The following is a 14,139-nucleotide window of genomic DNA, read 5'->3' on the forward strand; positions in this document are numbered from 1 at the left end:
AGAATACATTTATTTTCCATGAACACGTTTTTTGTTTGGGGTTCGTTTTGCTCAGTCTTTAGTTTTCTATGCTGTGCTTTGTATACTGTTGTTTGTCTTCTGGTCTTATTTTTTTGCCATGACGTTTTCATTTTATTTTGGACTTATGAGTTTGAATGTCCCTTTGCTACATATTATATAAATAAGGTATAAGGTGACTTGCTTGACTCTCACAAACATTGGGTGGCGTGAAGTCACGTCGCAGTTGATTAATTCTGTCAAAATTACTACTAAACTGAACCAAAATGAGAAAAAAAAAATAAACCAGTATTGAAATCTTACACCAATCAAAGATTTGTCCGCCGGAATGCTCTGCGTCGTACCGGTTCCGTTTACGTCCAAAATAAGAAATAAAAAAAAATCAATGCTTGCCGATTTCAAATTGCTTTTGCAATCGCAAGTAGTACTATTTACTCAAATTGCGACAGCAAAATCAATGCATTTATTAACATGATTTACATTTTTTTCTCAAGTAGGCTAGCATAAGGTTATATATCAGCTAACCGCCAATAATCTAGGACAAAACATATCATGATGACACATATGCAGTATTCATCAGTATTGTACTAATAAAATAAAACAATATGGTCGTTTGTTCAGACGATTTCAATAAAAACAAGTACGCCGCGAAGATGCTCATTACTGGAAAAAAATTCAACAAGCAAGTTTCCAGTTTTTCATTCCAACTTTGATTAAAGTATTCATGTCCTGAGGTCGGTTTGACGATGAGCATATCTCTTCTTGCTTCTGGTGACCTTCTGTGATAGAGCTCACGTATTGGATGTGGAACACCGGCTAAAATTGAATAAATCAAATGTATGAAAGACTAACGGTGCCTACCAAGATGACAAAATAATAAATGATACAAAAATTCCTGATCCGGAAAAAAATTCAGTACTTGTTTCTGGTTTATTATGTTATTAAATTATTGTCTTACTAACTTCAACTCAACTTCTTCTTATATTCATACTTCCTAAAACAAACTTGCGATGACAGCCTTCTTTGATATTGGGTCAAGTTCGTCTACTTTTACCGAAGTAAAATTATAGCATATGAAGTCCCAAATCAAGATCTGTTTGTTTTTTCTTCTAAATATTAGTCGAGTGTCAGTCTTAGTTCTTGAACACATTCTGCGTGGATGTGAAAGAAACATTATAACGCACTTCATTTAGACATCCATACTGCATCATGTGGTAAGTAAACTAAACTTAACTTTATCCCGTCATATTTTTCCGAATGTGACCTACCGAATTAAAGTTATCACCGGCTTGGTACTTACATGAGCAACACGACGGGTGCCACATGTGGAGCAGAATTTGATGACTCTTCCAAATCACATGAGATCACCCGTTTTTTTTTGTGGGCTTATGTTTTGTATACTATTGTTTGTCTCTTGGTTTTTTTTTTCGTGTTTTTTTCCATGACGTTGTCAATTTATTTTTCGACTTATGAGTTTGAATGTCCCTTTGATATCTTTCGCCTCTCTTTTATAGTTTAATGTTTACAATTTTTATCATTGTTTTAATTGAATTTTAATCAACTTCGATTCAACCTCAAATTGGGATTGAAAGTGATTCCAATGGATAACTGTCGATAGACACCAACTCATGGTTCTGATGTAAATAAAAGAGAAAGAAAAAACTACTTCTGTCAGATGAAGATGTTGATTAATTGAGTATGAGAATCAGAAACTGGTTAGCTTTTTTTTCAAGGAAAAGTGAAATCACCAGTTGAGTTTAAATAGAGATTTACAATTCTTACTGAATCAAAATCCGCATTATATACAGGTCGGTTATAAAATAAACTGTTATATCATATTGTGTAGTTTTCATTATATTTTTGATTTGAGTTTAACAAGGAAAATGTAATATATTTTCAGTATACCTTTCTAGCATCAAAAAAAGGTTTGTACAGGTCACATTCGTGATACTCCATACAGGATTCGTTTATGGCGAAGTCAAAGTCGCCTACCAGGTCACTAATTTGGCTTACATCGTTCTTCAGTCCTATAGCTAAACCATTTTCATGTGCCACTGCAAATTTATTTTCGAAAGTAAAATATAGTGCATAACTCAAGAAAATCTTCTTCTTGGACAGAGATCTTTAATTCGTATTCTGTTGAAAGATAATGATATCTTGTTTTATCAAATGGGACTTTCAAAGTAAACCAGTAGAAACAGGCAAAAGATTCGTAACTCGTTTGAAAAAAAATGATGTCGATCCCAAAGTATTTCATTTTCTATGAAAATGTAAATGTATATCAATTTCCGTATAAAAAATTAAAATGTAATTATCATCTATATACACATTTAAAAAACGAAACTTTGTATAAAAAATATGTTCAAAAAACAACAAATAGCTATGTGTCGTTGCATTGGCTGTTATTTTAATGAAATATAACACACATTTCATTTTAATCACAAAACCTTAAAAGCAACGAGGGGAATTAAAATTATGGAGATTGTTTATGATTTGAATGTGATCTTTCCTGTCCTAAACCTTTGAAAGAGCGATCATTATAATTAAAACACACATTTCATAAAATGAGCCAATAGAATACACCTATATGACTACTGTTGAAACACTATACAAATCTCGGCCTAAAATTGGACCCACTGACATTATTTGAAATTAAAAAAGTAACTGCACAAGTTTAAGAAAAACTGACAACGCCTTGACAAAATACGAAGACTACAAAAAGACAATCAAGTCCACTAAACACTACATAAAAATCGTATAGACTGAGCAAAACGAACCCCATCAAAAACGGCTGGTGGTCGCAAGTGTTGTGGAAGGGTTGGCAGATCCTGTTTTTCTAGTGGCACCTGTCTGTTTCTCATTATAAGTCTATGTGTAGTGACAAGTCTCATTCAATGGTGTCTCAATCAATCATAAGTACGGTAATGCGGCCATTTTAATTGGAACACGCCCGCGGCCGTTCGTGACACAGAAAATTCAACAATCGTCAACCAAACTCAAAACTCCCGAAAGGATAACCATTACTCCCACAACCCGAATCCGCCGGCCCAACGGCACTCCAGCAAGAAGCATTCCTCCACCACGGAAACGAAAGCTCTAGAATGTTTTATTTGGGAGACACACACTTCGCATGCAGGCGTCGCCCGTATGTCATTTAAGACTTGAAATCACTATTTATCACAGAAAAAGCTGCATTGTTGATGTTTTACACCATTAAGTCTTCAACTAATATTTGAAGTTTGACTTGGTGTATCACAAAAAAGTGCTAGCAAATAATCCCTTATTCGACAAACTGTCATAATCATCGGTAAGAGAATCTAATATATATTGGTGGTTTCGATTCTGATTAAGATTATAATGTCATAAGGAAAACAAATATAAATAAATTCACTTTAATTATTTACAATGATTAGTTTTACAGCGCAATACAATTCGTCAACACGTATTTTATCCGTTATCACGAATTACAAAAAATGTGATCACGAATTTAATCGGTTATTGCGAATTACAAAAAAAAACTTTAACTTATTCCGTAAATTCGTGATAACCAATTTTTGGAGTGTTTCACCTAGTTTTTAGCATGTCACAATTCCCCACAATATACCTATTTTCCACCTCTAAGTTTTTGAGTGCGCCGGTCTGCTCTTGTCACGAGAACTTTCAATATATAAACATTGTCTTTTCGTGAATATAACGACTTAAAAGATGTGTCTGTGCAGATTTAAACATTAAAGACAAAAAACGATTTTTGTACATGTATTTGCGGTCTTCACGATGTATTCGCATTCAATGTGTACATCGGGATAAGGTCCAAGTAAGTTAATTTGAAAAGAGTTAATATTTGCTGCATTCGATTATTTTGGTATTTTGATTTCTGCACATCTCTGATCTCCATATGCAAACATAAACAGATAATTGGCATGTTCCAGAGAGGTAAACAACTAGCAGAAAAATAAATTGAAGTGGATACTAAGGGAATTTATGCTCATAGCAACATTTTAAACCAATTTCAAATAAAGCTTCTATAGCCTGCTGTACTCGTCGTTTTCTTTTTTAGGGGGGATTGAATATATGGATATTTTGATTTTATTTCAATTTGTTTTTATTTTCACTACTTACCAGAACGTTTTCTTGTTTATAAGAAATAAAGTCCTTGAAAAGATCAAGTTTCAGTTTTTGCTGGAGATGTAATATGTAAACACTTAATTTCACAGTGTCCGGTTTTAATGTTTCATATTGCAATGCTTTCGGAACTTTTTGTCTCTATCGTAGTGTACTTTATGAAGATTAATCCAGAAACACGTGTCTCGCCCACAAAAATCGGTATCATACGTTGTGTGCACGTGATATGCAATAGTTGGACGTTGAAATAAACATTGCCCAATCGAAAAACCGTCGTTCAGATGAAATTGGATTTCCTTGATATCCACCTCTAAATTTTGATATCTAAAGTTCGTTTATATCTTTTAAAAGTCAACGTGGAATTAAAAATTCTGTGAGGAAATTCTAATGTGTAACATATGTATAGTTCACTAGTATCATTATTACAAAGTTTGACAAGGACGAAGAAAGGATGTCAAAGTATAAACATGTATTACCTGTCGCTAAATATCTGTTATAGTCTAATTGATCATCTTGTGTTAAATGGAGTCCTGCTTGATTCTGTGACCATCCATTTACATTATCCGGATCTACACCATCACAATGTCGGGAATTTGCATATTCAATCCGATCTCTCATTATACGTCTAACTCTGCAAACATGATAATATTATGAAATATTGTATTGATTTAATGATTTCGATTGATTGATGGCAAATTAACTTTCGGCGCTAAGTATTATGTTACATAATAGAAAAACAAAGGATATGGAGTATCAATCCATGACATAAAACAAATACATGCACAGCAAAGCAAAGCAAAGCAAAAAGCACACAAACCAAAGGAACAGCGCATTTGTTGCTATTCTTTATCTCAATGACGGCCCCTAGCACTGGTTTGAGTGGTATTCTTTGCAAAATAAATCGGTTAGACTTTGTAAGATGTACCACCACCAAATGCATATTCAGGAAAATGACATGTTAATGGGACATAAATATATCATGCTATGAACCAGACTGACACATTTTAATGGGCTGGCCCTCAAGTCAATAGTCGGAGAAGATACATCTCCAGAACCGATCAGCCTCCCACTGAGAAGCAGCAAATAATAATAAAGTCTTTGTTTTGACCCACTCGAACACGCTGATGACATGTCTCGCCTGCTTTACTGACCATGATTGACTTTAAGTTGAAAGATAAAGATTTTACTACGTGTATCACATAAACTTGATAAAGGTTTTACTACATGTATCACATACAGTAATACCAATGATCCAGATGAACCAAGCTAGAAGGACATGTTCGCCTTGCAATCTTTCCATACACCAAATATAGCTGACTTTTTCAGTTTCAAAGGAACAGACTTTACAAAGAAACTTAACATTGCCCAATTACCTGGACATTGAGGTCAGATCAGATGAACACTGAGAGGTATACATGTACACCTCACAATCATTTCACACACCAAACATAGTTGACCTATTGCTTATAGTACCAAACTAAGGAAACTTAACTTACGAATAAACCACGAAATGAGGCCAAGGTCAGAAGAAAGATGCCAAACTGATATCTACACCTTACAATTATTCCATACATTACATTTAGTTGTCCTATTACGCATAATGAGTGAAAAACTCCCATGACGATAAAACTATTATTTTTTTAACTTGTCGCTTAAAATGAGTTCGAGGACAATGGACATATGACAGACAGAACATTTGTTACATATTAAAGGCATCTGTATAAAAGGTATGAAACATACATGTTTTTTACCACCGGAAGTATAAAGCTTTATACAAATATTTTACATCGCCAATAGCGCCGCCGGATTATATCCTTATGTCTCGCATTCTGTGGCATTCGTCGTAGGCGTTGCAAAAATGATATATACACACTGACTATTTCTGATGTCCACCCATGTCTCGCCTGGCCAGTCCTTATTAGGAACTCCAAGTCCATTAGATGGAAACTCGCCGGCATCGTTTCGCCAATTTTCTTTCGTTCCAGCCGAAAAGTAACATATCACCTTCTTCCCATTCCTGATTTTTGAAAACAAAATATTACATGGAAAGAATTAGTACAAATATGACGTACGGTTTTAATATAGTAGCAACAACAGTTTATTACAAATTGTCAGAGGTAGTGGGGTCATTATTATTCATAACGACACAATTCATAAGTTACATATGAGGATGTATGTTTGCAACACATAATTGGAATGCTACTGAAGCCAGAAGATTAATAGCTCACCAGTAATATAATCGACTCAGTATTACTAAATAAAAAAAAAGAAAATAAGCAGTAAAATTTACTAATAAAGTTCGGTACCAAATACATAATAAATGGAAATTACATAAGTGTTTAGTATATGTTTTACGGCAGAAAAGAAATGCGCTTTCGGAAAATAATTGGATGCCATTATTTTGCAGTGTCGTCCTTTTAATTTCTATGTTTCCCATTTTTTTAAGCAGATCCCCCGAAAGGCATTTTTCAGCAAGAATAGATATTTTGTAATCAACAATATGACATACCTGTGGAGATTATCAATAATGCTTTTAGGTACATCAAACAAATCGACGACAAACATGGTACCATGGATTTCAGTGTTGATGTGAGATTCACCTATCACATCGTTCCAGGCCATGTGCGGATGTAGGTGCCACCACGATGCATGTTCAAATGAAAAACACATTATGAAAATTACCAAAATAAGTGATATGTTCAAGCCAAGCATTGATCTATTCTATGTTTAGTATCTTTGTTCAATGTTTAGTTTTCTAATCAGTCGTGACCTCTCGTTATTTATATATATAGAGATTTTAGAACAAAGGTTTCGTTATGTGAGTTAACATATTGTATGAAAGTCTAAGTTGGCGGTTTAAATTATATGTGTGCAGTACAGGCATTGCTAAACCAAGCTACTGAAATAACTTTGTGCATTAGTGTAACAATATGTTACTTCTCTTCGTTTTACACAGGAATCACTCTTTCCAAACTGAAAGACAGATTGAAAGAATGAGCCAAACATCTCTTTCAGTTGATGCGATATCTCAGGGCTTATGTTTCCAATAGATCATTATTAACTTGATAAAGGGTCGCTACTTACAGGAAAATCTTTCCAATATAATCCCGATAACTAGAAGTTCTCCAAAATTTTTATGGACCTAGTTATAGACTAGATGTGTCGGAACGATCGAATGGACCCGCTCGCGCAAAAAAGCTCTGTGGAAATCTAAGAATGAAAGTCCGTATAACTGTTATTTTCACAAAATTGTCAAAATCTACAGTCCGTAATTTCAGCAAACATCAGCGGAGCGGAACAACTCATTATTGTAGACTCACATACTAAAAATCAGCTCAATATGTGAAGGCGTTTAGAAAAAAGTCCTTAGTGTCTAGTCCACAGAGATGTATGAGATAGCCGAAGTCAACGAGGCAGAAATGTTAGTAAGGGACATGATAAGAAAATAAAATATTAGTTTAGAAACAAAATCCAATCAAAGACAGAATATATAAGTTCAAGGATACGAATCAAGATATTCGTTCCTTGCCAAAAAAAGGAAAAAACACAAAAAAAGCATAAAAACAAAACAAAAACAAAAACCAAAAAACAAATACAGAAAACGGATATTTTGGCAAAAGCATATGAACAATTTAAGGAAATAAAAGTATCTGGAAGTTGTTTTGCTTGCTGTACTTTAAACTAAGATGATTTGCCTGTGACATTTACTACATAAAAAATAGATGAACTAATACCAACTTATATAACTTTAAAGCTTGCTGTTCGATGTGAGCCAAGGCTCCGTGTTGAAGGCCGTACTTTGACCTATAATTGTTTACTTTTTACACGTTGTGACTTGGATGGATAGTTGTCTCATTGGCACTCATACCACATCTTCTTATTTATATTTAGTACATTATGGCTAAACCATGATTCAGAGGTGTTTTAGAACAGAAAATAAAACGATCTTAGTACAGATGTCGATGCAAATTTTTTATTAGTTTACGGTGTATCAGATATTGTGTATTTCCTTAAAACCCTTAACAAATGTCCATTTCTTTGTATATGAAGTGAACATATCAGGAATTACATGCTGTAGGAAGCTATGCCATGAACATGTATTTTCTATCGAAATCCTACGGGGACTTTTTTGAGTTTATTACTACGACATGCTCACTACTCACAAATGTAAATCTTCTTTCTTTTTGTAATGCGTCTCTACTAAAGCTAGAAATTACCAAATATACGGCAAATAATAACGGAGCTTTATAGGATTAGGACAATCAATGGCCATTATTCTCACCATTCTTGGCAAACAACTTTGCCGTAGGAAACTGTACACAAATACGCAAAAGTGAGCCCATACCCATAATTGACTTTTTTGAGTTTATTACTACGACATGCTCACTACTCACAAGGAGGAGGTGTGTTTTCATTTTGAGAAAAAAAAGATTGCTGCTGTCATTCAAAATAAACTATTGTAGTTTGGGCATATAATCTATCCGAAAAAGTATCCAACTAGATAAATATCAAATCAGGTTTGATAGACATACTTAAAACTTAATTTGAAATGTTTTGCTGGTAGCTGTCATTCAAGATGAATTCTAAAAGAGAGCGGAATAAACCAAAGTCTACGAAACACAACATAGAAATAGAAAAATAACGACTAAGCAAAACAAACCCCACCAATAACCGGGGGTGATGTCTAGTGCTTTTGTAGGTTAAGCAGATCCTGCTCCAGCGTGGCACCCGTTGTGTTACATATATATGTACAAATTTGGAAATAAGTCTCATTCGGTGATGTTATATTATCTATTTATAAACAATAGTAGCTAAGACGAACAAGAGAGGCGAAAGATACCAAAGGGACATTCAAATTCATAAATAGTCAAAAATAAACTAACGAACGCCATGGCTAAAAAAAAAGACAAACAGATAAACAGACAAACAACAGTACACAAAACACAACATAGAAAACTGAAGACTGAGCAACACGAACCCCACCAAAAACTGTGGATGATCTCAGGTGCTCCGGAATGGTTAGCAGATCCTGCTCCACATGTGGCACCCGTCGTGTTGCTCATGTAAGTACAAACCCGGTAATATGTCTTATTCGGTAGGTCACATTCGGGGAAGGAGGACGGGATTGTAGTTGATTAATTTTAGGGCAAATAACATGTCAAAGTAACCAGTAGATGATTAAAATTGTGTTTAAACGTTCTGTAAATCATAAAACGCATCATTAGTTTAATGATATGTCAAACGATTTTAATTTTTCTTGAAAGTCTTACGTGGAAATTCAAAATAAAGAAACAAGTCTCCAAGAAGAGGAGTACAGTTCGTGTCCATATGAATGCCGAGTGTCTGTCAAAAATAGCCCTCAAAATGTAACAAATATGTTGTCAATAATTATTAAGCATCTTGGTGAAGTCCGTTTCAGATATCTTTTTGGTTGAATCAGTTAAGCAATTTCAATTGATATTTTATAGTGTGTCTTTTTAAGTTGTAATGTTACGCTACTGTTTCAGGTTAGGATGAAGGTTAGCGCCTGTTGAACGTTCAAACCCGCTGCATTTGTATGCACCTGTCCTAAGTCAGGAGCCTGTTGTTCAGTGGTTGTCGTTTGATGTGGTGCATAAGTGTTTCTCGTTTCTCGTTTTTTAAAGAGATTAGACCTTTGGTTTTCCTGTTTGAATTGTTTTTACACTAGTCATTTTGGGACCCTTTATGTCATATTGATGATCTCCTCAGCTATGTCACATTGATGATCTCCTCAGCTATGTCATATTGATGATCTCCTCGGGTATGTCATATTGATGATCTCCTCATGTTTGTCATTTTGATCATCTCCTCGGGTATGTCATATTGATGATTTCCACAGGTTTGTCATATTGATGATCTTGTCATCTATGTCATATTAATTTTCTCCACAGGAATGTCACATTGATGATCTCCACAGGTATGTCATATTGATGGTCTCCTCGGGTTTGTCATATTGATGATCTCCACAGGTATGTAAAACTCATGATCTCCTCATGTATGTCATATTGATCAACGCCTCAGGTATGTCATATTGATGATCTCCACAGGTATGTTATACTGATGATCTCCTCATGTATGTCATATCGATGATCTCCTCATGTATGTCATATTAATGATCTCCTCATGTATGTTATATTGATGATCTCCTCCTGTATGTCATATATGTGATCTCCTCATGTATGTCATATTGATGATCTCCAAGGGTATGTCATATTGATGATCTCCTCATGTATGTTATATTGATGATCTCCTCATGTATGTTATATTGATGATCTCCTCGTGTATGTCATACATGTACGTGTGATCTCCTCATGTATGTCATATTGATGATCTCCAAGGGTATGTCATATTGATGATTTCCTCATGTATATCATATTGATGATCTCCTCTTGTATGTCATATTTATGATCTCCTCATGTATGTCATATTGATTATCTCCACAGGTATATCATACTGATGATCTCCACAGTATGTCATATTGATGATCTCCTTATGTATGTCATATTGATGATCTCATCGGGTATGTCATATTGATAATCTCCACAGGTATGTCATACTGTTGATCTCCACAGGTATGTCATACTGATGATCTACACAGGTGTGTCATATTGGTGATATCCTCAGGTATGTCATATTGATTATCTCCACAGGTATGTCATATTATTGATCTCTACAGGTATGTCATATTGATGATCTCCTCACGTATTCCATATTGATGATCTCCACGGGTATGTCATAATGCTGATCTCCTCGGGTATGTCATATTGATGATCTTCTCATGTATGTTATATTAATGATCTCCTCGTGTATGTAATATATATGATCTCCTCATGTATGTCATATATATGATCTCCTCATGTATGTCATATTGATGATCTCCAAGGGTATATCATATTGATGATCTCCTCATGTATGTTATATTGAAGATCTCCTCATGTTTGTCATATTGGTGATTGCCTCAGGTATGTCATATTGATGATCTCTACAGGTATGTCATACTAATGATCTCCTCATGTTTGTCATACTAATGATCTCCTCATGTATGTCATATTGATTATCTCCACAGGTATATCATACTGTTGATCTCTACAGGTATGTCATACTGTTGATCTCCACAAGTATGTCATTCTGATGATCTCCACAGGTGTGTCATATTAATGATCTCCTCAGCTATGTCATATTGATGATCTCATCAGCTATTTCACATTGATGATCTCCTCAGCTATTTCATATTGATGATCTCATCAGCTATTTCACATTGATGATCTCCTCAGCTATGTCATATTGATGATCTCCTTGGGTATGTCATATTGATGATCTCCTCATGTTTGTCATTTTGATCATCTCCTCGGGTATGTCATATTGATGATTTCCACAGGTATGTCATATTGATGATCTTGTCATCTATGTCATATTAATTTTCTCCACAGGTATGTCACATTGATGATCTCCACAGGTATGTCATATAGATGGTCTCCTCGGGTATGTCATATTGATGATCTCCACAGGTATGTAAAACTCATGATCTCCTCAGGTATGTCATATTGATGATCTCCACAGGTATGTCATACTGATGATCTCCTCATGTATGTCATATCGATGATCTCCTCATGTATGTCATATTGATGATCTCCTCATGTATGTCATATTGATGATCTTGTCATTTATGTCATATTAATTTTCTCCTCAGGTTTGTCATATTGATAATTTCACAGGTTTGTCATATTGGTGATCTCCTCAGGTATGTCATATTGATGATCTCCTTGGGTATGTCATATTTATGATCTTCTCATGTTTGTCATATTGATGATCTCCTCAGGTATGTCATATTGATTATTTCCACAGGTATGTCATAGTAATGATCTCCTCATGTATGTGATAATGATTATCTCTACAGTTATATCATACTGATGAGCTCCACAGGTATGTCATATTGATGATCTCCTCATGTATATCATATTTATAATCTCATCAGGTATGTCATATTCATGATCCCCACAGGTATATCATACTATTGAATCCACAGGTATGTCATACTGATAATCTCCACAGGTGTTTCATATTGATGATCTCCTCAGGTATGTCATATTGATGATCTTGTCATCTATGTCATATCAATTATCTCCTCAGGTTTGTCATATTGATGATTTCACAGGTATGGCATATTCATGATCACCACGGCTGTGTCATATTCATGATCTCAGAAATGTCATATTGATGATCTCCTCAGGAATGTCACATTGATGATCTCCTCAGGTATGTCATATTGATGATCTCCTCATATCTGTCATTTTGATGATCTCCACAGGTATGTCATATTGATTATCTCATCAGGTATGTCATATTGATGATCCCGTCGGGTTTATCATATTGATGATATTCTCTTGTATGTAATATTGATGATCACCACAGGTATGTCATGTTGATGATCTCCACAGGTATGTCATATTATTGATCACCATAGGTGTGTCATATTGATGATCTCCTCAGAAATGTCATATTGCTGATCTCCACAGTTATGTCATATTATTGATCACCACAGGTATGTCATATTTATGATCTCCTCACGTATTTCAAATTGCTGATCTCCACGGGTATGTCAAATTGATGATCTCCACAGGTATGTCATACTGATGATCTCCTTATATATTTCATATTGATGATCTCCTCATGTTTTTTTTATTGATGATCTCCTCATGTATGTCATATTGATGGTCTCCTCATGTATGTGATATTGATGATCGCCTCAGGTATGTCATATTGAAGATCTCCACAGGTATGTCATACTAATGATCTCCTCATATATTTCATATTGATGATCTCCTCATGTTTATTTAATTGATGATCTCCTCATGTATGTCATATTGATTATCTCCACAGGTATATCATACTGTTGATCTCTACAGGTATGTCCTACTGTTGATCTCCACAGGTATGTCATTCTGATGATCTCCACAGGTGTGTCATATTAATGATCTCCTCAGGTATGTCATATTGATTATCTCCTCATATATATGATATTGATGATCGCCTCAAGTATGTCATATTAATGATCTCCTCACGTATTCCGTATTGGTTACTTCCTCAGCTATGTCACATTGATGATCTCCTCGGGTATGTCATATTGATGATCTTCTCGGGTATGTCATATTAATGATCTCCTCATGTTTGTCATTGTGATGATCTCCTCGGGTATGTCATATTGATGATCTATCTCTTCAGGTATGTCATATCGATGATCTCCACAGGTATGTCATATTGATGATCTCCTTAGCTATGTCACATTGATGATCTCTTCGGGTATATCATATTGATGATCTCCTCATGTTTGTTATTTTGATGATCTCCTCTGTTATGTCATATTGATGATCTCGTCCGGTATGTCATATTGATGATCTCCTCGTGTATGTCATGTTGATGATCTTCTCAGGTAAGTCATATTGATGATCTCCTCATGTTTGTTATTTTGATGATCTCCTCTGTTATGTTATATTGATGATCTCCACGGGTATGTTATATTGATGATCTCGCCCGGTATGTCATATTGATGATCTCTTCGGGTATGTCATATTGATGATTTCCTCAGGTATGTCATATTTATGATCACCACAGGTATGTCATATTGATGATCTCATTGGGTATGTCATATTGATGATGTTCTCGGGTATGTCATATTATTGATATCCACAGGTATGTCATATTGATGATTTCCACAGGTATGTCATACTGATGATGTCCTCGGGTATGTCATATTATTGATCTCTACAGGTATGTCATATTGATAATCTCCTCGGGTATGTCTTATTATTGATCTCCACAGGTGTGTCATATTGATGATCTCCGCAGGTATGTCATATTGATGATCTCCTCAAGTTTGTCATAATAATGCTTACAAAATCATCATTTTTTCTGAAAAAGACCTTTCGGGGAATCTGGACGGTAGGGGGTTCACCAGATTTTGTATGGGTTACATAGAAA

General features: G+C 34.9%; 1 protein-coding gene across 1 annotated transcript; it reads right to left on the reverse strand.

Annotated features, from left to right (window-relative positions):
* Window positions 1-215: 215 nt before the first annotated feature.
* On the reverse strand, window positions 216-7,335 carry LOC127727172 (uncharacterized). Its single transcript, XM_052234620.1, has 5 exons — window positions 6,650-7,335; window positions 6,014-6,157; window positions 4,617-4,771; window positions 1,924-2,072; window positions 216-834 (listed from the first exon to the last, which is right to left on the reverse strand). The coding sequence occupies exons 1-5, from the start codon at window positions 6,850-6,852 to the stop codon at window positions 694-696; spliced, it is 792 nt and encodes a 263-aa protein (XP_052090580.1). The 5' UTR covers window positions 6,853-7,335; the 3' UTR covers window positions 216-693.
* Window positions 7,336-14,139: the final 6,804 nt, after the last annotated feature.

Source organism: Mytilus californianus, unplaced genomic scaffold, assembly GCF_021869535.1.
Source record: "Mytilus californianus isolate M0D057914Y unplaced genomic scaffold, xbMytCali1.0.p SCAF_19, whole genome shotgun sequence".
Lineage (NCBI taxonomy): Eukaryota > Metazoa > Mollusca > Bivalvia > Mytilida > Mytilidae > Mytilus > Mytilus californianus.

What these genes read in the sequence shown, in the direction of transcription:
- LOC127727172 (XM_052234620.1), bottom strand. Translation starts at nt 6,852, where the DNA reads ATGCTTGGCTTGAACATATCACTTATTTTGGTAATTTTCATAATGTGT. An exon ending in ATTATTGATAATCTCCACAG is followed by an intron (nt 6,158 to 6,649) that starts GTATGTCATATT and finishes TTCAAAAATCAG; the next exon opens with GAATGGGAAGAAGGTGATAT. An exon ending in GTGGACATCAGAAATAGTCA is followed by an intron (nt 4,772 to 6,013) that starts GTGTGTATATAT and finishes TCATGTTTGCAG; the next exon opens with AGTTAGACGTATAATGAGAG.